Source organism: Oncorhynchus keta, chromosome 24 (genome assembly GCF_023373465.1).
Source record: "Oncorhynchus keta strain PuntledgeMale-10-30-2019 chromosome 24, Oket_V2, whole genome shotgun sequence".
Lineage (NCBI taxonomy): Eukaryota > Metazoa > Chordata > Actinopteri > Salmoniformes > Salmonidae > Oncorhynchus > Oncorhynchus keta.
In genome coordinates this window covers 38630422-38655644 of record NC_068444.1, presented here as the reverse complement: position 1 = coordinate 38655644, position 25223 = coordinate 38630422, and the positions used below count along the sequence as shown (strand labels likewise).

Sequence of the window (25223 nt, the reverse complement as noted above, 5' to 3'; positions counted from 1 at the left end):
GTTGGACCTTAGAAGTATTCTTCTCCCCTATTGGCTGAGCAGTGGCATACAGGCAGTCCAGCTCCCAAACCATACAAAGGGAGCAGCCGGACAGTATGTAGAGCAGCCAAGCTGGATCTGTACACTGGGTTTATTGTGTGACTTCACTCAATGTGTATAGTTCAACTGTCAACATTCATGTAGTCAGAGTTAGGATTTTCAGAACAGTAACGAACACCAGTTTTCTTTCCCAAAATCTTTTTATTCCCTCTGTGAAATTTTCGTCAAAACATATCAAGAGAAATACAATTTTAAAAAACACAACAATATCAACAGTAACAAAAACAACTACAAAACTATGGTAATCTGTGACACCCACTTTGCTATCTGATTGAGGTGGGTGCAAGGACGTTAGTAGAGTATAAAAACAAACATGATGGCATTAATCAGTTTCACTGAGAGCGAAGTGTCTTTTTGACTCATACACAAGGAAAACATTTTAATACAAAAGAGTAGCAGGGTGCTAAAATATGTCTGTATTGCCCTGGATGCATTTGAGGTCCCAGAGGTTTCGGTGTGGGCCTCGGGGGAGGGGCGGGGGGGCACTCGTAGTTACAGGTTCTATGGTAGGGTGTGGATCCAGACACACCATCCCGGTTGAAGTCTGTGGTTTTTAAACACTGAGAACCAGCTCGTGGTTGCCTCGAGGTCAAGGGTCAATATCCTCGGGGACGACGGTGAGCATGATGTCCTCGTTCCCCCGCCGGACCACCATTCGCAGCGTGTCGTCCCTCTTGATAGAGCTGCTGACATCACTGGCCGAGGTGATTCGCTGGCTGTTGATGGTGATTATGACGTCACTCTCCTGCAGGCCACCTCTGTGGAGAGGAGAGAGGAGTTAGGAGCATGTAGCAACAAAATAATGTGCTTTACTGATATAAAGTAGAGTACGTAAGACTCTAAGAAGTGTATACCATTAGGTTTCAACCCACAGAATATAAATAGACCTTCTTACATCTGTGAAGAAAGAGTTTTCCTCATTCCAAAAAAAGCTAAATGAATTTACAGAGGCAGTAACATTCTTCTTAGACACGGTGAGAAACTAAATCTGACCATAGTCTATGAAAAATCTAAGCGCCCTCGTTACCACAAATACCCATCGGACAAAAGGAAAGCTATTAATTTCCTTCAGTGGGAGACTGCTGCCTCAGCGCAAATTATTTTATGTGGCCACAAAAAAATATATAAAGACAGTGCATTCTGTAGGAGTGAGTAACCTAGATAGACTGCCCTATCATGTTGCTTATGTGGTCATGAAATGCTAATTCATTGTGCTACGAGGCCAGTCTATTTTTAAGACCAGAGGACGATGAACTCCAAGCAACCTTTATGGGACTAAAAGAGACTACAGCCGTCCAAATGCTTCCTATCCGAAACAGTTTTTGCTTGTAGTATGACAATTTGTAATGATTTTGTTAATTTTGGTCTTCCGCAAGATTTTTTCCCGGGTATTGGAGCACACAAAGCATTTCCTCGAGGCAAGACAAAGAGCCGAAGCCCTGTCGTCGGTCAATGGTCAACAGTGGAAATGTGTTTGTTGTAATTCAACGATTGTTGACTCTTTTTAAATGCACATTTTTTCACTCAAGAAATATTGCACCGAACATCTTAGATGTAAAATTGAACGACTAAGGTCTCCTCTGCAAAAATGTAAAAACGAATGACAGATTTCTGACTACGGCATCTCAAGATGGACAAACAGCGCCAGTCGAACCGAAGCGTGCGGAAGCCTTTAGCCAACTACCAAAGGAGTCCTCAAATGCTCCTGTCCGAATCCAAGGTCAAGGACATGAACTGTTGGCTCCTGTTTGTACTGATTTGAGTCAGTCCACCGACTTCTGGTTCAGGTATCAGTAAACTACTACTTACGTCTCAGCTGGTGTTTTTGGGATGACCTCGATGACATATGCCCCTGAGGTAACATCAGGGAAGTCTGATGTTCTCTCCTTCAGCTCCTTTGCTAGCCTATGACCAATGAAAATAGAGAGATAAATGTTTAATGTGCCACAAGTATTTGGAAGAATTGAATTCCCAAGATGAACCTTACGTTGGAGTGACAGTCATCATCCTCACACCGATGTACTTCTTCTTTGGTAATAATCTACCTAAAGAAAAGAGGATAAACACTACATAAGCATTATCAAGATGATAAACATTGACCATGTAATATGCAGGACCTGATCAAAACCGTGGGTGTGAACCTTTAGATAGGTCTAGCACAATATTTGTATAGTCGTCTAACCGACAATAAGCGTAAAAGTACAAATAAGTTGTCTTAATACAGGCATTTTATGAGTGGGGGGGTTTCAACCTTATTTTCAAGTAGATAGAAATAACCCAATAGTAGTCTAAAACATTTTTTTTTTTAAACGGGGGTGTCAAAGCCGAGTTGTATTCATTATGTGTTTCATAGATCATTTTCAAATGAGCACTAATTTATGACGCATTACAAGCTCAAAACCTTAAAAAAATTTAAATAAAAAAAAACACAATTATGACAACGCCTTTGGCAATTTAAATGACAATGAATTGTCACCTAAATATCCATAATCGTCACAGCCCTACCTTTAGATTGTCTGCCGTGGGACTCTGCCAAGAACTGACGGATCTTGTCTGAGGGGATGGCGAAGGAGATTCCTGCTGTCACCTTCAGTGTGTTGATCCCAATCACCTCTCCGTCCTGAAGACACACACACACACACACACACACACACACACACACACACACACACACACACACACACACACACACACACACACACACACACACACACACACACACACACACACACACACACACACACACACACACACACACACACGTCTCTTAGTCTAGTCCCACTTTCACTCTAACAGCTCATTTAGCTCCACGGATATGTATTTAATGCCACGTTTTCAAATAAAACATACTAAACGCTGCTTTTGAGGAAACATAGGTCTTTACTTATGTGGATAAAAACAATGGTGCTATCGCTAAATGCTGTAACGTGTAACTGCTTGCCAAGGTTTACATATGGATTCATATAGCCTTGTCTATCCCCCTTCGGAGGCGTCTTTATTCAAATACATCCTACAGACGTCTCATAGATTTACATGATACATATTCTAGAAGATGCAATCCTTATCAATAACAAATGATATCTTACCAGATTGACCAGGGGTCCGCCAGAGTTCCCATACTGAAAAGGAACAGCATTCAGGTTAAAGGGCTGATCAGATGGTAGATCTACACTTCCTTCCTGTGTAATGGGGAAAATAAGGAGGAGCTACTGTTGTGCATTCCACAACTAAATGCCCTGTGCTGATATAGATCACAGCTGTGTGTGCGCGCGTGTGTGATGTGCATGTATCCCTCACGTTGATGATAGCGTCCGTCTGGATGTATTCCATATCAGAGTTCCTCAGGCCCAGCTCCTTGCCTCCTCTTTGGGTGGTGCTGACGATACCTGTGGTGACCGTGTTCTGCAGGGAGAAGGGGCTGCCGATGGCCACAACGAACTCACCAGGCCTCAGGTCAGCTGAACGACCCAGCAGCAGCACCGGCAGTTTCGTCTAAACAAAGGGACACAGGACTCAGATCAGTCAAGATGTTCACATAGATTCATCCTGTGATCGTTACAAAAAAGGGGACAAGGAAAAGTAGAAATGTACTGTGCGTTCTGAACACAAACAATGCGTACGGTATCTACGGTAACAAGACCACCCCTCTTTGGAGACACAGCTGAAGTGCCTTTGCTATATTCTGTTTGTTTATGTACAACAGAAATAGCCCAGCGCCAGTTGAAATACATATGGGGGACAACATAAAGTTCCACAAAAATCTATTGAAAGGAAGTTGTGATGCCTGAAGCTATGATGTGCCATGACGTCGGCATACTCTGCATGCTTTCTGAGAACATACCAAGGCAGTGAACTACCACTTCCTCCATCTCAATGACACAATCTACAATAGACAAAATCCATTAACAATGCCAGGAGAACGGATTGGAGTTCTACGGTTGGATCTATGGTAGGTTGTGGCTAGGTTACACCAGACCTTCATATTAATAGGACAGGACAGGGCAGCGGGGTCAGGGAACTTTGCGATGAGGATACAGTCACAGTATATGAGGACAGGAACCATTGCCCCCCCTCCCGACACCTTGGGCTCAGTGCTCCAGGAATCCAGACCTGATATCCAGACTTGACACAGGAATAGCAGGCCGCTCCCTGGCCGACAGCCCTAAGCACTCTACCAGATGGGCTGCAAGTCGGATAAACGAACACGGGGTCAGGTGGATGGAATGGGACTGGGAGGAACGGCTTTTGGCACATGGTGACATGTCTGCCAATGTGTCTTTCTGTCACCCATCTGTCACACTGTCACACTTACTGGGTTACAGAGTCTAGGATTTTACTTTTTTTTTTTTACATAAACAGTGGGATAATACTATAGTACTACTATAAGAGTACTATAATACTACTGTATATTTGTAGTTGGACAGTTTTGTCTGTGTTGTTGTTACACACATACTGTAAGATACACACACAGTCATACACCGTCATACACCATCTAGCACAGGCCATCTTAGTGAAATATTACCATACACAAGGCGGGAATCTGAGTTTCCTGTGGGATCCACTGCGGAAGTGGCCTGGCCATCACTTGATCAAGATTCCACTTACTAAACATTTCCTAGTAATTCCTCAAATGAGCGTAGGGAGTCCATGAAAACAGTAGATGACAAGAAACAAAATGACAGTATTACACTTGAGATCCAGCCAGGTATAGATCCAGGACCATAGAACTCCCAAGATAATGGCACCTGAATACACGTTTGAAAAGATACAGTATCTCAGGATTTATATCTACCTCCGGAGGCAAACAACTCATGTATAGTACAGTACCGTGCGCTGTATACCTCAATCTGCAGAGTCTTAAGGTATCTGGTGCATATCACTCTAGTCTAGTGAGGACGAGGGCTTTGAGTGCCACTGTGTTTTCCCCAGGCAGTGAGAGACAGACTGACAGGAAGTGTTTTGCAATCCACGGTGTTGTACTCCCAGATGCATTATCAGACCACCAGTCTCCCCTCCTCCATCCCTTCCACTCCCCTCTTACCCTCCTCCATCATCCCCCTTCATCTGCTCGAGACAGCTGGTCCCCCCCCTCCCCAGTCCCAACAAGCACCCAATGCAATGAACTCAATCCACCCACACACTAGTCTAACTGTTACTGTGAAGACGTGCAGAGGCACGCCTCTCGCAAACGTCCTGTAAAACACCCTCCGTGTACTGGAAGGAATTACCTTGGAAAATAAAATAATTACTGCGGTTGTGAGATGCAATTATGAAATATTTGCTAGCAAGGTGAGTGGAAGGCTACACATGGTCTGTCTTTGGTTCTGTCTCAAATGACACCCTATTCCCTATAGTGCCCATAGGGCTCTGCTCAAAAGTAGTGCACTATATAGCGAATGCAGGGATGCAGGGCAGAAAAACTACTTGTCTGTCCTCGAGTATTAAATTGAGTAACAGGACCCAAGACTTATCGCTGGTGCACATTAGCATTTTTTCCTAACGTTTTTTGAGCTCCCTTGTTAGTAGGGGACCTCGGTCAACTCTCAGTGAATGGGATTACATTTGCTGCTGAGTCTGATACAGTGCCAGTGTGGAATGGTGAGAGACAGGTCTGTGTGTGCCAGTGGAAATGACCAGGCTGTCAGGGGAGGGGGTCTATGCTGCTGTCTATGCAGCAGTCTATGCTGCTGTCTGTTGCTGCTAAGGTGATTGACGAGGCACCTGTTTGCAAAGTGTGTGAGTGTTAGTGTGTGAGCTTGGTCTGTCAGGCCTGGACGTATTTGTGTTTGTATCTATGTGTCTGGACCTGAGCCAATGGGGACTGAACAGCCACCAACAGAGTTATTGTAGATTGATTTGCTCAGTGCTGATTAATGCTGAAATTAAATATAAAAGACACAATTAAGCAATAAGGCACCTCGGGGGTGTGATATATGGCCAATATACCACGGCTAAGGGATGTTCTTATGCACAATGCAACGCAGAATGCCTAGATTATAGCCCTTAGCCGTGGTATATTGGCCATATACTGTACCACAAACCCCCAAGGTGCCTTATTGCTATTATAAGCTGGTTACCAATGTAATTAGAGCAGTAAAAATACATGTTTTGTCATACCCATGGTATACTGTCTGATATACCAGGGCTGTCAGCCAATCAGCATTCAGGGCTCGAACCACCCAGTTTATAATATACTGTAAATCATAGAAAACAGGACTGTGATTACCAATAAAAGCAAAGAGTGTTATACACATATAATAAATCCAGAACTGCATGTTAAATATTGTCTATCGTCAAATTGTTTGCAAACATTCCAAAAAGTACATTTTGAAAAGCAGCTTGTGTTTCCATTTGGGATGAACAACACAGTAAAGCTGTCAAATAGCTAGTGTACAACCTGTTTTATCCCAGATTTACCAGTCTGTATTCAAGGTCAATCACACATCCTTTTGGAAAACTCATTCTGCTACTGCTACGTTCTCCTGCCAGGAAAGGGAGGACCTTACTTTTCCTCCCTTCTCATGATTCCTTCTAGCCGTGCGCACTCACATACACACGTACGCGCTCGTGTCATGGACGTCAGATTGCTTGCTTAGCGAGGACCACTTCCACCGCCAATGTGGTTCATACCTGGGTCGAACTTCGGGACCTCTGCTTTGCTAACACACGTGACTGCCCTCCTTGACCACGTTCCAACGGGTTGAGCCACTCAAAATGCCACAATCAGATGGCTCCATCTGCGACATTTCAAGCTAGCTGTGGAGTGAGCTTACGGTACGTTCCTAAGTCCGTTACACATGCAATCCATTGTCAGACTTTATCAGAGACAAATTATAAAAACTCTTCAGTTGTTGATTTATGATCTCGAAACTGGCTGTGGCAAACCACATAAAAAGTCACAAGCTATTGAGCAGCATCCAGGAGTTAGCCAGGGGCCTGAGAGGATTCACAACAAGGTGGCACAGAAAGAAGCCTGCAATGCTCCAGACACACCCCTCAAACATGCACACACGCATGCACGCACGTAAACACTACACAATATTCCGTCTTTGCTTGCATACGGGCCAGCAGAGACTCTTTAATTCTGCTAAGGCCACAGCTGAGTGTACAGTGTTCCCACAGCCCCCCTCTCGCTCCTTGTGTGGCTCTCCAGTCTGGCAAACACCTTTTCCACTTCCTCTAGTGTAAAAATCCCTTCCTGTCCCCAGGCAGGAGCTGTTCTTCACATTGAGTCAATCATGCATGGTGAGAGGGAGAAGGCTTCCTCTGAAAATAACTCTATTAGTCCACCGGACCCGTCTGTGATTGACCTGGACAAGATGCCTAAGGGGTTCGGCCGGTCTGGCTGTCTCCTGTCTGAGGAAAGACAAATGGGAAAATGGCCTAACTTTAAGAAATGGGGCAATTGGACTTGATAGTGTGTTTTCTTTCACTGGTTCCTGTCTGGCACCGACCATAGCAAGGATGAGCATCTGAAGTGATTCATCATTTCCCTCTTTCTGCAGATGGGATCTTTCCCCAAACCAACTTTCAACCGATAACAAACGCTCTCTGAGGCTGCTGAAAAGGGGAAAAACAAACACACACACTCACACACTTATATAACCCATTCCAATAAAGGCTCATCGATCCCAGATTTAGACTAGAATGTCAATTTTCAGTCCAGGCAGATGGAAAAAGTGACTGGCTGTTCCTAGATCAGGGACAAGGTCAGTAAATCATATTCAAACACTCAGACTCTGGGATTACGTTTTCAGGACCTGACTCTGTTGCTCTCAACTGTTTGTTGCTACGGACTTAGCAGCTCTAGACAAACTTACCATGTCACTGTTTTCTTTCTAGTTAATAAGAGACACAGCAAATCCCTCCGGACAGATGTCACTGAGGACTTAACAGTACTACACAAAGTCTCCCAGAGATTTGCAAATCGGGGAATCTTTTTCCTGAAATCTTCATGTCCCTGAGGGTGCAACAGGCCCAAAGACATCATTCAGAGCCAATTGAGAAAAACACAAGCCTGGGAATGCCAGCGTCCGGCGGAGGCATGTAATTGGGATGTCTTTCATCTCTGTTCCACACCACTAGAGCTTGCCTCTCTCAGACTCGACTCCAATTGAATGACACATGTTACAAATGTCCTCTTAAAAGTAGAGTGCAGGCTTTAGCCTGGTTACGAAGTCTTACCGCACGCAACGGAGAGAGATGGATGTTAAGGGCTCCACACGAGATGGATAAGACAGAAGCCCCGGAAAGTATGCAAGGATGAGACACTCCAACTGAGTGATGACTTTGTTGATGCCAGTGTCACAACTCAAAAATTCCGTCTCTCTCTTTGGTACTTGTTTGATTGGCAGAAATTGACGAGGTGGATGAAACCACAGGTGTGTAGAGTCTGCCTATGGGCTGGGATGAGTCGGGCCCCTTCTCTTCTCTGTGGTTTGGATTAGTCATGGTCGAATAGGAAACATGAGCTGGCACACACCCAGAGAAAATGATTTGATGTAAACTCCCCGTCATTTATTTGGTAAATCACCAACGTTTCGGCATCACCGTGCTTTAGAATTACTGGGAGTTTATACGCAGAGTGTGCAACTCTATTCTTTAAAAAACATTTTTTTATAGCTTATTGGATTAGTCATGGAACATGGAAAAAAAGTGTAGCAGGATAAAGACAACATCTGCTGGATGGAGAGACGGTATGGTAGAGGTTAAACAGCTGTTTAGTTGACCTAAAACCTGTTTACTTTGTACATGTTTTTGATTGATTCACCATACTCCGTCATCTGTGTGGGGCTGTTGAGACGACTCGGTCTCTGTCAAGAAGATTCAACAAAGTTTCTCAACGTGGTCTTCAGACCGTATCTTAACTTGATGCCTGTAAAAAAAACTCTTGACATCAATGAATGATTGATGAAAACTCTCGTTACGTAACGCTCACAAACTTCACGTTAGAATTCAGGCTGTCATTGTCCACAGTAGCAATGTAACAGAGGGTTCACTTTGGCCTCAGAGTTGGACAGCATCTCTTTGCTGACCAGCGGAAACAAGCTCTTCGTAGCCATTATCTAACATTAATGCATACAGTAATACGCCTCCACCTGTGAACCACATGGCACCCGGATCTTCCTCTTTACAGTACATCTGACTACTCAACGGCCTTCATATAAACAGGTCTGGTTCATTTCAGGCTATTTCAGGTGAAGATCACACCTCTTAAGGATCAGACCCTTTTTTTCAATTTTCGCCTAAAAACGACATACCCAAATCTAACTGCCTGTGGCTCAGGACCTGAAGCAAGGATATGCATATTCTTGGTATCATTTGAAAGCAAACACTTAGACGTTTGTGGAAATGTGAAATGAATGTAGGAGAATATAACACATTAGATATGTTCCATCATCTTTGAAATGCAAGAGAAAGGCCATAATGCATTATTCCAGTTTAGGCGCAATTTAGCAGTGTGTGTGTGCAAAGTTTTAAACTGATCCAATGATCCATTGCATTCCTGTTAAAAATGTTGTATCATGCCTGCCAAAATGTGCCTAATTGGTTTATTGATACATTTTCATGTTCATAACTGTGCACTCTCCTCAAACAATATCATGGTATTCTTTCACTGTAATAGCCACTGTAAATTGGACAGCGCAGTTAGACTAACATGGATCCTGTAAAAGGTTTTAAGAGGGAAATTGTAGAAGGGTCCTTTGACAGATGTGAAGCAGTGGTATACCATGTACTGCTACTGCACAGAGAGCTCAAGGCAGTTCATTCAGTAGGATGGGTAATGCCCTCCAGATGGAGGTTATGTAGCACAGTTAGGGACCTTATCCCCCTGGATGCAGGAAGCACGGCCCCAGGAAATGTCCTGTGCTGTACAGATCCGGGGAAATGAAAAGGTCAGTTGAGGGCCCCTTCAATTATATGTTAATGTAGATGTTTGATTAATGAGCACGGTGACAATATACTCTAATGGATGCAGTTCTTTGCCATCATCCAAGCTTGATGGCATTGAGCGAATAGAATGGCCCTTTGTGCCCATAGAATCCATGTTGGACGATGACCAAATCTAGACTAGAATGTCTGCTGAACAAAGACACCGCGCAGACATGAAGAACGGAAGGATTTTCAAAAAGTACAAACTTTTCATGATGGCAAGAGGGCATAGTATTGGCCGAGGCGTCCTAGTACTAGACCGCAAGGGAGATACTACAACGCAGGTCTGTTTTTGTGTGAACTGTCTTCCAATGACACAGCGCCGAAGATCACACGAACCACATACAAACCCAGCCACCACAGCAACAGAGAGCCATAGCCAGAAAAACAAAGGCTTCTCTTGTTGTGTGGACTATGATTAACCATGGCACTCCTGTAGTTTGACAGAACTGTACACAGCGTTTGGAAGTGACTCATCCATAGGAATTCACTTTAGTGACATTTAAACATGGACACATTTCCCCAACCAGTGTTTATTGCAGGCTGCTTGATGTTCGTTCTTTCCTCGGGAATGAGTACCTTTGGCAAGGTTCCCTGTAAACCTTCTGTACTGTGCCTATCTGTCCTCCATAGAGAACTTCAACAGTACGACAGCTATCAAATCTATCACGTAACATTCCCTCCGATACCAGCCTTAGCTCCACTCTCCTGCCTATCCAACCTCCGTCCCACTGTGGTCACGTGATAAGATTAGTGAACTTCCTCAGCCGAGTCCCAAGGGCCATAATTATACAGTGTGCAGATAGCATCACTGAAAATATTTATGCATTTCCGGGAAAACACGTTTCATCACTCTCAATAGGCTATGCAATGGAGGACTATAATTTGTGCTAAAGAAGATCAGTCTGTTTAACACTGATGTCCAGGCTTCCTCTAAAGTTCACGGAGATCGAGACATGTACAGTGATACACCGTGCCTTGCAAACTTATTCATCCCTTTTTCCTATTTTGTTACATTACAACCTGTAATTTAAATGGATTTTTATTTGGATTTCATGTAATGGACATACACAAAATAGTCCAAATTAGTGAAGTGAAAAAAAAAATAAAAACGTATTTCAAAAAAGTTAAGGAAATTAAAAACGGAAAAGTGGTGTGTAATAATGCATATATATTCACCCCCTTTGCTATGAAACCCCTAAATAAGATATGGTGCACCAATTACCTTCAGAAGTCACATGATTAATTAAATAAAGTCCACCTGTGTGCGATCTAAGTGTAACATGATCTGTCACATGATCTCAGTATATATATACACCTGTTCTGAAAGAACCCAGAGTCTGCAACACCACTAAGCAAGGGCCACCATGAAGACCAAGGAGCTCTCCAAACAAGTCAGTGACAAAGTTGTGGAGAAGTACACATCAGGGTTGGGTTATACATTTAAAAAAAAAACTTTGAACATCACATGGAGCACCATTTGATTTGATTTGATTTTTAAAAATGGAAAGAATATGGCACCACAACAAACCTGCCAAGAGAGGGCCGCCAACCAAAACACATGGATCAGGCAAGGAGGGCGTTAATCAGAGAGGGCAACAAAGAGACTAAAGATAACCCTGAAGGAGCTGCAAAGCGGAGATTGGAGTATCTGTCCATAGGACCACTTTAAGCCGTCCACTCCACAGAGCTGGGCTTTATGGAAGAGTGGCCAGAAAAAAGCCATGGCTTAAAGAAAAAAATAAGCAAATATGTTCACCAAAAGGCATGTGGGAGACTCCCCAAACATATGGAAGAAGGTACTCTGGTCAGATGAGACTTAAATTTATATTTTTTGGCCATCAAGGAAAACGCTATGTCTGGCACAAACCCAACACCTCTCATCACCTTGAGAACACCATCCCCACAGTGAAGCATGGTGGTGGCAGCATCATGATGTGGGGATGTTCTTCCATCGGCAAGGACTGGGAAACTGGTCAGAATTGAAGGAATGATGGATGGTGCGGTGCTAAATACAGGGACATTTTTGAGGGAAACCTGCTTCAGTCTTCCACAGATTTGAGACTGGGACGGAGGTTCACCTTCCAGTAGGACAATGACCCTAAGCATACTGCTAAAACAACCCTTGAGTGGTTTAAAGGGAAACATTTAAATGTCTTGGAAGGGCCTAGTGAAAGCCCAGACCTCAATCCAATTGAGAATCTGGTATGACTTAAAGATTGCTGTACACCAGCAGGAACCCATCTAACTTGAAGGAGCTGGAGCAGTTTTGCCTTGAAGAATGGGCAAAAGTCCCAGTGGCTAGTTGTGCCAAGCATAGAGAGAAATATCCCAAGAGACTTGCAGCTGTAATTGCTGCAAAAGGGGGCTCTACAAAGTATTGACTTTAGGTGGGTGAGTAGTTATGCATGCTCAAGTTTTCCGTTTTTTTGGTCATATTTCTTGTTTGTTTCACAATAAAAAATATTTTGCATCTTCAAAGTGGTAGGCATGTTGTGTAAATCAAATGATACCAAACCCCCCAAAAAACATTTTAATTCCAGGTTGTAAGGCAACAAAATTGCAAACAATGCCGGGGGGGTGAATAATTTCACAATGCACTGTATTCCAGACAATCCATTTAATTATAATACAGTAACAGCAAAACCTAGTTCCATCTAAAGTTATTAAAGTCAAGACGAGGTCCAGCTTTCTGTTTGCACATGCCCAGAAGGTGTAGGTAGAACACTGGCGATTAGCACTGCCATGACCCAGATCCACTCAGCCATTTAGTCCGTCAGTCGCTAAGCAAGAGACAGAGAAACATCGTCATGTCCTTGTTGCCAACAGGAGACCATTTCTCTTTTACTGCCTGTCCATTGACGCCGCCGAAGCTTGCGCCGACTCATCCTCTGACGTGATGGAAAGAGGAGCAGCGAGCAAACCAAAGGCACACGCAGATACCCGCCCAGCAGGGTGCATCTGTGTGGCTCCGGCGCCGCTTTAAGGACGATCTGCAGGCTAGCTACCACCGTGGCCCAAACGCCATTACCTCTTTCCAACCTCGTGCTCCAGGACAGGGTCAGGGAGTTTGGTCACTTCGTCTGGAAGGGGTCAGTCAGTCCTTGGGTTCTCTCCTAATGGTTCTTTCTGTGTTTATGGTGGGGTTATTACAGTGTAATTGTCATTTAATGACTTTCAACAATTTAGGTCTCTAAGGGTCAGATGATATCTGGAACTTACAGGCCTCCAGAACTAATATTGTACAATATGTTAACTGAGAACAGTGGAACAGTTCCTAACTATTAAAGAGACTTGAAGTCATTATGGGAGAAGAAAAAACACTGTCCACGCTCAGACTTTATCAAAGACATATGATGGAAAAAAACCTGTCAGAAGTGGATTTATGATGTTGAAACTTGCAGTTACCACGTAAAAAGTGACAAGCTATCAAGCAGCATCCAGGAATAAGCCAGAGGCCTGAGAGGATTGACAGCAAGGTGGCACAGAAAGAAGCCTGCCATGCTCTGGACACACCCCCCACACAAGCACATGCACGCACGTGTAACACATGGGGATGTGTGAAACTTACTTTTCAGCCTGAAGTGTACCCACTTCCGCCAGCAAATAGCTGGCTTTTCATGTGGTGCTGACTGGTAATAGACTTCAGGAGGGCGGTAGCGTGTGCTGGCAAGGCTAAAAACAGTCAATTACATCTAAATCATAGCACAAAAAGACCCTCCTGCTCTTGAACGTTTTTCACCGTTTTTACAATTAATAATGTTCGTTGCTGAGGCGCCCTATATCAACAATATCGCCATGCAAATATATTAAACCTGGCCTGCTCCAAGAATGTTATGAAGACCATTTTTTCATGCAGGAATTTGTCGGCCATAAATAAATTAATCCAGTCTGTGTTGGCAGATGAAAGACGATCTAAAAAATACTTGTTGTTATTTGTCTACTCCGTTCATAGCCGCTCTTAACCTCTCCATTGCATTCCTGTTCTCTGTCGCCATCTCAGAGAAAGAGATGGAGAGGGCAAGTGCGCGAGCGAGATCAAGATGACGAGCTAGATACGGAAGGAGTGAGTTAAAGAGAGAAAAGTGAGGTTGAGGTAAACAGAAGAGCTTGTAAAAAAGATACAGAATAAGCACCAGTGCATTCAGAGATGGCTGGAGAAGAGAGGCACCGAGAGAGGTAAAACAGGCCTTACCGGGGTGTCAATCTTGATGAGGGCAATGTCTGCCTTCTCGTCCACGTCTGTGATCTTGGCGTCGAAGGTGGCGCCACTCTTCAGCTCCACCTTCACCCGGTGCTTATTGGCCACCACATGGGCGTTGGTCACAATCAAGCCGTCCTCCGACACCACGAAGCCAGAGCCGCTGGCCACCGCCACCTCACGCTTAGAGAACACCATCCTGGGGAGAGGACAGACAGGAGACAGAGTGTGAAACAGGGGGACAGAGGGTGAGACAGGGAGACACAGGGTGAGACAGGGAGGGGAGGTGAGACAGGGGGACAGAGGGTGAGACAGAGAGAGGAGGTGAGACAGGGGGACAGAGGGTGAGACAGGGAGAGGAGGTGAGACAGGGGGACAGAGGGTGAGACAGGGAGACACAGGGTGAGACAGGGAGAGGAGGTGAGACAGGGGGACAGAGGGTGAGACAGGGAGACACAGGGTGAGACAGGGAGGGGAGGTGAGACAGGGGGACAGAGGGTGAGACAGGGAGACACAGGGTGAGACAGGGAGAGGAGGTGAGACAGGGGGACAGAGGGTGAGACAGGGAGAGGAGGTGAGACAGGGGGACAGAGGGTGAGACAGGGGGACAGCGGGTGAGACAGGGAGACAAGGTGAGACGGGGAAACGGGGCAACAGGGAAGCATTATTCATCTGTTTGCACCTAAAACACGTACAAGTAGAATAACTGTTCTGTAAAATGTGTAAGTCCACAGGTTCATGAGGAGACCACATGCTACTACTGCCAAATATACACCGGGATTTTGCTCAATGCAATTCCTCTTGAAGATCACTTGAACAAATGACCCGATGATGTGTTTATTAACAGGAGGGCCGGGGAGCATGTTTGTCTCCTTATGGCTACAACAGGACCCACTTTGTCAGGCTGACAACTATGTACACAGCTGTGCAAGATCTGGCCTGACATCTACAGTACTAAATATAGGTATGTATTTGTCTAACACTCCCTCTACCGCAATATAATTGATCAGGGTAATAGTTGGTAACTTTGTTGTCATAAGTTTTCTTGGGAAAAACAGCATCAGATACCTGAGCCCATATTCACAAAGTGTCTCAGAGTATAGCAGTGCTGATATAGGATCAGTTGTGACTTTTAAATGATAATGAATAAGATACGGAGGACCTAATCCTTGATCAGCATTCGAACTTGGAGACGCTTTATGAATATGGCCCAGATACCTGTAAATCTACTGTGGTCAGTGTGTGTGTGTGTGTGTGTGTGTGTGTGTGTGTGTGTGTGTGTGTGTGTGTGTGTGTGTGTGTGTGTGTGTGTGTGTGTGTGTGTGTGTGTGTGTGTGTGTGTGTGTAGGGGAGGTCCTTACTTGCGGTACAGTTCAATATGAACCACAGCGGGAGCAATCTCCTCCACCACATCAGCGATGAAGTTATATCTATGGCGCAGACTGTCTGGATTCTCCTGGCCTGGAAAACATTCCAGAAACACACTATTAATATAACATCAAATACATGCAGGGGTATATCATGTTGCCTCAAGCCCTGACATTAGAGGGTATCTCATTTCTGGGGGGAAATGATTATTTTGGCTTGGACTGGACCAGTCTACTCTATCTGTATAAAATGTTTGTTCAAAGTCTGAGCACTAAACTATATATATACATACAGTTCATTCAGAAAGTATTTAGACCCCTTAACCTTTTCCACATTTTGTTATGTTACAGCCTCATTCTAAAACGTATTAAATACATTTTCATCAATCTACACACAATACCCCATAATGACAAAGCGAAAACAGGTTTTTATAAATGTTTGCACATTTATAAAATAATATATATATATATATATATAGATATATAGAAATACCTTATTTACATAAGTATTAAGACCCTTTGCAATGAGGCTCGAAATTGAGCTCAGGTGCATCCTGTTTCCATTGATCATCCTTGAGATGTTTCTCCAACTTGATTGGAGTCCACCTGTGGTAAATTCAATAGATTGGACATGATTTGGAAAGGCACACACCTGAGGATTGTGTTGAGGCACCGATCTAGGGAAGGGTACCAAAACATTTTTGCAGCATTGAATATCCCCAAGAATACAGTGGCCTCCATCATTCTTAAATGGAATAAGTTTGGAACCACCAAGACTCTCCATAGAGCTGGCCGCTCGGTCAAACTGAGCAATCAGAGGAGAAGGGCCTTGGTCAGGGAGGTGACCAAGAACCCAATGGTCACTCTGACAGAGCTCTAGAGTTCCTATGTGGAGATGGGAGAATCTTCCAGAAGGACAACCATCTCTGCAAAACTCCACCAATCAGGCCTATATGGTAGAGTGGCCCGACGGAAACATTCTTCAGTAAAAGGAACATGACAGCCTGCTTGGAGTTTGCCAAAAGGCACATAAAGGACTCTCAGACCATGAGAAACAAGATTCTCTGGTCTGATGAAACCAATATTGAACTCTTTGGCCTGAATGCCAAGCGTCACATCTGCAGGAAACCTGGCATCATCCCTACTGTGAAGCATGGTGGTGGCAACATCATGCTGTGGGGATGTTTTTCAGTGGCAGGGACTGGGAGACTAGCCAGGATCAAGGGAAAGATGAACGGAGCAAAGTACAGAGAGATCTGTGATGAAAAGCTTGCTCCAGAGTGCCCAGGACCTCAGACATGAGCGATCAGACATGGACTTTCAAACAGGACAACGACCCTAAGCACAGCGCCAAGACAACTCAGGAATGGCTTCGGGACAAGTCTCCGAATGTCCGTCTCGAGACTGTAATCGCTGACAAAGGTGCTTCAACAAAGTACTGAGTAAAGGGTATTTGACATTTCAGTTTTACATTTGTAATAAATTTGCAAGAAATTCTAAAAACTTGTTTTTGCTTTGTCATTATGGGGTATTGTGTGTAAATTGATGAGGAAAAAACACTATTTTTTTTAGAATAAGGCTGTAATGTAAGACAATGTGTAAAAATTCAAGACATATGAATACTTTGAATCATGATATATATATATATATATATATATATATATATATATATATATATATATATATATATATATATAGCACCAGTCAAAAGTTTGGACACACCTGCTCATTCAAGGGTTTTTCTTTATTTGAACTATTTTCTACATTGTAGAATAAAGGTGAATACATCTAAACTATGAAATAACACATATGGAATCAAGTAGTAACCAAAAAAAGTGTTTAAAAAAATCAAAACATATTTTATATTCTAGATTTTTTAAAGTAGCCACCCTTTTCCTTGATGCAGATTTGCACACTCTTGGCATTCTCTCAGCCAGTCACGTGGAAGTCACCTGGAATGCATTTCAATTAACAGGTGTGCCTTGTTAAAGGTTAATTTGTGGAATTTCTTTCCTTCTTAATGCATTTTAGTCAATCAGTTGTGTTGTGACAAGGTAGGGTTGTATACAGAAGACAACCCTATTTGGTAAAAGACCAAGTCCATATGGCAAGAACAGCTCAAATAAGCAAAGAGAAAAGATAGTCCATCATGAATTTAAGACATGAAGGTCAGTTAATCTGGAAAATTTCAAAAATATTATTTGAGTTCAGTCAGTCACAAAAACCATCAAGCGCTATGATGTAAATGGATCTCTTGAGGACCGCCACAGGAAAGGAAGACCCAGAGTTACCTCGGCTGCAGAGGATAACTTCATTAGAGTTAACTGCACCTCAGATTGCAGCCCAAATATATGCTTCACAGAGGTCAATTAACAGACACATGTCAACATCAACTGTTCAGAAGAGACTGCGTGAATCAGGCCTTCATGGTCAAATTGCTGCAAAGAAACCACCACTAAAGGACACCAATAAGAAGAAGAGACTTACCTGGGTCAAGAAACATGAGCAATGGACATTACACCGGTGGAAATCTGTCTTCTGGTCTAATGAGTCTAAATTTGAGATTTTTGTTCAAACTGCTGTGTCTTTATGAGATGCAGAGTAGGTGAATGGAGGATCTCTGCATGTGTGGTTCCCACCATGAAGCATGGAGGAGGAGGTGTGATGGTGAAGGGGTGCTTTGCTGGTGACAGTGTCTGTGATTTATTTAGAATTCAAGGTTTGGGATGAGTTGGACCACAGAGTGAAGGAAAATCAGCCAAGTGCTCAGCATATGTGGGAACTCCTTCAAGACTGTTGGAAAAGCATTCCAGGTAAAGCTGGTTGAGAGAATGCCAAGCGTGTGCAGAGCTGCATCAAGGCAAAAGGTGGCTACTTTAAAGAATCTAGAATAAAAAATATATTTATTTGTTTAACACTTTTTTTGGTCACTACATGATTCCATATGTGTTACATCATAGTTTTGATGTCTTCACTATTATTCTACAATGAAAAACCCTTGAATGAGTGGTGTCCAAACTTTTGACTGGTACTGTCGAAACAGTTGTAGTCGGAAGTTTACACACACCTTAGCCAAATACATTTATACTCAGTTTCTCAATTCCTGACATGCAATCCAAGTAAAAATTCCCTGTCTTAGTTCAGTTAGGATCAACACTTTATTTTAAGAATGTGAAATGTCAGATAAATAGTTGAGATAATTATTTATTTCAGCTTTTATTTTTCATCACATTCCCAGTGGGTCAGAAGTTTACATACACTCAATTAGTATTTGGTGGCATTGCCTTTAAATTGTTTAACTTGGGTCAAATGTTTCAGGTAGCCTTCCACAAGCTTCCCACAATAAGTTGGGGATATTTTTGCCCATTCCTCCAGAGAGAGCTGGTGTAACTGAGTGAGGTTTGTAGGCCTCCTTGCTTTTTCAGTTCTGCCCACACATTTTCTATTGGACTGAGGTCAGGGCTTTACGATGGCCGCTCCAATACCTTGACTTTGTTGCCCTTAAGGCATGTCTTGGTGTTGCTTCAATATATCCACATAATTTTCCTACCTCATGATGCCATCTATTTTGTAAAGTACACCAGTCCCTCCTGCAGCAAAGCACCCCCACAACATGATGCTGCCACCCCCGTGCTTCACGGTTGGGATAGTGTTCTTCAGCTTGCAAGCCTCCCCCTTTTTCCTCCAAACATAACGAAGGTCATTATGGCCAAACAGTTTCACCAGACCAGAGGACATTTCTCCAAATGTACGAGTCTGACTTTTTTATGGCGGTTTTGGAGCAGTGGCTTCCTCCTTGCTGAGCGGCCTTTCAGGTTATGTCGATATAGGACTCGTTTTACTGTGGATATAGATACTTTTGTACCTGTTTCCTCCAGCATCTTCCCAAGGTCCTTTGCTGTTGTTCTAAGATTGATTTGCACTTTTCGCACCAATGTACGTTAATCTCTAGAAGACAGAAACGTATCTCCTTCCTGAGCGGTATGACGGCTGCGTGGTCCCATGGTGTTTATACTTGCATATAATTGTTTGTACAGATGAACATGGTACCTTCAGGCATTTGGAAATTGCTCCCAAGGATGAACCAGACTTTTGGAGGTATACAATTGCTTTTCTGAGGTCTTGGCTGATTTCTTTTGATTTTCCTAAGATGTCAAGCAAAGAGGCACCGAGTTTGAAGGTAGGCCTTGAAATACATCCACAGGTACACCTCCAATTGACTCAAATGATGTCAAGCCCTGACATCATTTTCTGGAGTGGAGTGGTTGAAAAACTTGTTTTAGTGACTCTAACCGAAGTGTATGTAAACTTCCAACTTCAACTGTATATCCAATACAGTATACTCTACAATATGTAAGAGATAACCAACAGAGGCTATGCGTTCTCTGGAAAATAATGAATTAAGTGGAAGGTGTGTTCCACGACGCGCTAGTGGAGTAGAACTGACCTTCCACGGAGTTGCATTATTTTCAAGAGAACACACAGAGCCCTGCTAGAAATGTGTTCAACATCCACTAAAGTAGGTAGCCAGTTTACTAGATAGCTACAGTACCATGGCAGTAGTGCCATGATAACCAAACAGACTTGATATTTTAGCTAACCAAACCATCAGTCCTGGCTTGCCATTGTGAAAATCGAATTCAGCCAATTATGTTTTCAATTTTAATTTAGCATCTTTACAGTAGCTCAAAGATAGAATATGTAAGAATGAACTATAGCCATTGAATTCTACCATGCAAATATATTGTGCGTGATCGGGAAATAATGCACGCTCTATAATGCCTTTCAAGCCAATCAGAAACAAGTATTCAGCAATGCCATGGAATAAACTTTTATAAACAACCGTTAAGAGCGCATTGGACCTCCGATCATCACTATACTGTATAAACAACTCTATTGATAACATCCACAAGGGTCGTGTGAGTGACAGAATCCAGATCAACCTGAAATAGGGAAATTGGAAGATCCGCTTTGAGGCTCGATATTGTACAGCATGGTCAGTCTTCTGATCTCCTCACCGGGCTTATAAAACTCAGGAAGTGACTCAAATCTGAACTTGTATAACCAAAACACTTTATTTTAACTTGCGCAACTTTGGTTAGGGAACAGATGCAGTTGCGTGCAAAAACATCTGCAATTACCCCTTTTCCTTTGGTTATTCATCTCTTCCACTTAGATCTGTGTCGGTCCAGTTAATGAATATCTCTAGGCCTATACACCATTTCCTCTTTCTAATAAATAGCACCTTTCCAACCCACCTCGCAAGCTGATGAAAGAGTTCTTTTAAAACCCCTATTTGGTGTGGTTTGGTCTCACACAACCTATGATAGGCTAAACATAATGCACTGCAGATGGGCTGAACTGGGCTGGATTGAGCTCCCCCAATCACCCCCAACCACAACAACAGGGACAGTCACACGGACACCTGCGCTCTTAGAAAAAAAAGGGTTACAAAAGGGTTCTTCGGGCTGTAACCATAGGAGAATCCTTTTTTGGTTCCATGTAGAACCATCTGTGGAAAGGGTCCTACAAGGATCTACCTGGAACCAAAAGGGTTCTACATGGAACCAAAAAGGGTTATCTTATGGGGACAGCCAAAGATCTCTTTCAGGTTTTAAATAGCACTAGATAGTGCCAGACACAGGGCTGGATGGTGCGTAGACATTCTCCTTGCTCTGCACTGTGGTGTATTAGCTTCTGGCAACATGGTGTCGATCCAACAGGTCCTAACAGCTCCATTAATATTATCTCAGTCTAATGAGTTTCACAGACCTAAAGAAATTCCCTCGACCCGACCTGCAGATAGAGACATGCACTCTGGCATGCCATGTAGAACGGCCTTTAAGCAAATCACATGAAAATACCTCCAATTTGATAAAAGATCAAAGAATATGGTGTAAATGGGAACTTTCTTAATCACTAACAGTCACACCATCTCTTTGGTGCACTGAATGCCTACAGCATGATTGAACAGAGACACACAGGCAGGTTGGGAAATAGATACACAGAAGTAGTATTGTGGCATGTTATTTTGACTCCAGTTAGCTAAACCTAATGGAATTATTATCCAAGATAAACATATTTTCTGGATGATATGCGAGAGGAGTCAGAAAACTCTTGACACACACACACACACACACACACACACACACACACACACACACACACACACACACACACACACACACACACACACACACACACACACACACACACACACACACACACACACACACACAAATATAAATTGTATCACGTAGAAAGAGAAAATAATATCCCACTAGCCTTACAGATGTGGGTTTCTCTGCCTAGCAGGTCTCTTGAATATAGGGCACGTCCAGTCTATTCTTGCCCAATGAAGTGCCCATCAGTTATACTGTATGACACTGACACTTGGCTTGGCTGGCTGTCTGGCCTCATGGGTCCCTCTCATATCACACTCTCGGAGTGAAGTGAGAACATAGAAAGACAGAGGCTGGCAGGAAGTGTAATTGTAATGACCTAATACTGCAGATATGGTCTAAGACAACAGTGTGGAATAAATCTACCTCAACAAGTTCTTTTTCCTTTCCAACTGTTTGCATGGTTGAGGGATTTCTTGCAGAATCTGTGAGTCTATTGAAATACTACCACGATTTGCAAAAGATCAAAACCTCTGCTGGGCTAACTTTGTGCCCTTGTCCTTGAAACAATGCTTGTCAATCAATCAATAACCCATCCATCTCTGCCCATTCATGTGACCTGTGTGTCCATGCCTGCACATGGGCATTCTTGTCAAGCATCCACTGTTATTCCCATGGTGCTCTTGACATCAGTGGTTCATACGTTTTCCCATGCGGAAGCCGCCCCTCTCCTCCCTCTACCGAACGCACTGGGTAGCAGGCTATATTTCAGTCTGGACCCTCTGACTACCTTCAGATCAACCTTCAGCTCTTCAGAGTCTGGGTGATGGTCTTTCACTGTCAGATGGTCTGTCACAGCGATCTCCATCGTGTCACTCGAACAGAGGACAGAGCATCATCAAGAGAAATAAATAAAGAGGTATTAACAAAGTATTAGTTAACTTAGCTACCGATTAAATAAAACAAACTAAACCAATATGATTTGAACCAACTAAATCTGTTGTGTAGAAAACATGTTATGGTAGGAGATTTTATTCACATTTCTTTCCATTCAAAAGGTATTAAGTTACCAGCCCAGTGAACGTTTCGTTGATCTTGTATCCATGTCTGTCAGTCACACGTACTGTATATGCGAAACGAGTCACCTCATGAAGAAATGGGTTGACAAAACATGGCTCTATGACTGTAGAATTTGACCTAGATCTGGATCCATCTGGTAGAAGTTATACAATCTACTGACTCCATGAGGACCAGATGCTATGACATCACAGGTGGAAGCAGCTTGTGACTCAGAGACCTTCCAGATCTTTGGCTTGGCTGAAACTCCTGGAGACCTCACTCAGCTATGAGCGGTCCTGTGCTCGGTTATTGAGTGAAACAGCTATTTTTGGGGTGGTGAGGTAAACTCATATCAAGGTAAGCCAGTCCTCTGACCTGAAGGGGGAAACAGAGTCCCAGAATCTGGGACAGAGTTTTGTGTTCAAAAGTTAGGAGAGGGAGGAGAAGGAGGAGGAAGAGGTTGAAAAGAAGGGGGAGGAGGAGGAGGGAGTGAAGAGAGCAGGAGTTGGATACTCAAATGTTCAGACAGGAGCTAAACTGAGCTGAGATTTCACCTTCCTGTGCTCTGTAGTCTGTCTAATCAGATAGGGCTCAAGTAACAGAGAGGCTCCAGTGTAGCAGAAAACGAACTGCTGTCACGCCCTGGCAATAGAGAGGCTTTTATTCTCTATTTTGGTTAGGCCAGGGTGTGACTAGGGTGGGCATTCAATGTTCCTTTTTCTATGTTTTTGTATTTCTTTGTTTTGGCTGGGTATGGTTCTCAATCAGGGACAGCTGTCTATCGTTGTCTCTGATTGAGAACTATACCGAGGTAGCTCTTTCCCACTGTTAGTTGTGGGTGGTCATTTTCTGTTTAGGGTGGTTCGCACCTGATGGAGCTGTTTCGGTTGTTCCTTTGTTGCTTTGATTATTCAGTGTTCAGTTAAATAAAAATGACGAACACGTACCACGCTGCACCTTGGTCCTCAATTTCTTCTAATGAATGCAGTTACAACTGCCACGAAATGATCTAGGTGTGTGTGTTTTCGATATATATACCTTAAGGCCAAGCATCACAACTATACACATCGGCAGAAAGCCAGAATTTATTTACACTGCATACGCCAAGTTCCCAAGAAAGTCTGATTTCAACAGGTTTTGACCCTGTATTAATATAATAAAATGTGACTTTGGAATGAAAGACCTTTGGCATAAGATGCACTAAACTGAAGTACTGAGAGCTGATGTTTGCAAACACCTTACAAGTCACTTAATTAGTCAAAACAGCCATGAAGGCACACCACTGAAATGTCAATCCAACTGCATTAAAATGTACTATTAACCAACAACTTAAGATATTTTTTAGACATATCATTAACATCTTATCTCCTTTTGAAAAACATTTAAAGACACTAAAGTTCTGTCTAGTTTGACTGGAAGGCTACGGTTAAATGTCTTGGGTATGATTGTGATACATTCTGACAAACTGGCTCTACCACTGGGTCCAAAATGCTTACACCACAGTAAGTCAGTTCCCTTTGAACCGTAATATATTTACAGTCATTTCATTTCATTTCTTTGCAACATATTATTTAAGGAGCATAATTTACCGCAGACCAATTCACTGGATAATATCATCTCCATTTGGTTTAGGCCTACACCTTCTACACATTATGGTTTTACGCACAACATCGTGCATGCTTGCTGATGGGTCTAACATAGAGTGATTTTGATACATTATGTTGAATTCCAACATGGACACATACCTTTGCTACAGGTTCCTCTCTGTATGAAGATGACCGGTGGCTGCTGAAGCTTCAGAGCCCGGTTACTCAATCTCTTCAGTTCGCAGATGTTTCGATAGGACACCCCGTCACTGCCGCACACCGGGTCCGCACCTTTGCAGACGCATACACCGTTTTTGCCCCGACGCCTTACTGTGGCGGACACCCCAATTCCGTCCGATATCGAGCAGTCCATGCCCTCTCCGCACTCCGGGTCCCCTAGTCTCCCCGTGCCGCCGCATACCTCACCTTCTCCGTGCGCACAGACCGGACAGCAGTCGCATTGGTCAAGGATGTCGCCGGCCATACAGTCCGCAGGGATCGGGGGACATAGAAATTTGTCACATTTATCTGGACAGCCGATGACATATCGCTTGGCTCTTGACTCGCAAACTAAAGGAGCAAGAAGTAAAGTTGCGCAGAAGACGGACCAAAACATTGTTAAATATTAAAGTATATAAAAATGTACAAAGTTGCCACAAAACTACTCTTTAAACTTTACGACTTTCTACAAAAAATATGTTTGATCTGCATAAATAAACGTAACATACATTTGCAAATAAATGTCAGACGCTTTTCACTAAATTGAGCTGTGTTGGTCTGCTGCTCCCAGTCAACAAAGATGCTCTAACTCCCTCTGTGAGGCTGCTATGTGAGCTTCCAGAGTTTATAAAGGCAA

The 25223-nt window shown here is 43.3% G+C and overlaps 1 protein-coding gene across 2 annotated transcripts; it reads right to left on the bottom strand.

Annotated features, from left to right (window-relative positions):
• Positions 1-220: 220 nt before the first annotated feature.
• On the bottom strand, positions 221-25203 carry LOC118357510 (serine protease HTRA1B-like). Of its 2 annotated transcripts, none has more exons than XM_035734667.2 (9): positions 24527-25203; positions 15595-15694; positions 14228-14432; positions 3397-3591; positions 3186-3278; positions 2605-2719; positions 2087-2144; positions 1909-2004; positions 221-857 (listed from the first exon to the last, which is right to left on the bottom strand). In XM_035734667.2, the coding sequence occupies exons 1-9, from the start codon at positions 24981-24983 to the stop codon at positions 689-691; spliced, it is 1488 nt and encodes a 495-aa protein (XP_035590560.2). In that variant the 5' UTR covers positions 24984-25203; the 3' UTR covers positions 221-688. The 2 variants fall into 2 exon arrangements, with proteins under 2 accessions (XP_035590560.2, XP_035590561.2); XM_035734668.2 differs by having other exon boundaries at positions 3186-3218; positions 24527-25202.
• Between the last annotated feature and the right edge of the window lie 20 nt (positions 25204-25223).

Bases quoted from the DNA above. Each gene is read 5' to 3' on its own strand.
- LOC118357510 (XM_035734667.2), bottom strand. From the start codon at position 24,983: ATGTTTTGGTCCGTCTTCTGCGCAACTTTACTTCTTGCTCCTTTAGTT. The intron at 3,592-14,227 runs GTAAGGCCTGTT...CCCTTTGTTTAG, and splicing joins TCATCAAGATTGACACCCCG to ACGAAACTGCCGGTGCTGCT. The intron at 2,145-2,604 runs GTAGGGCTGTGA...TCTTTTCTTTAG, and splicing joins CCACGGCAGACAATCTAAAG to GTAGATTATTACCAAAGAAG.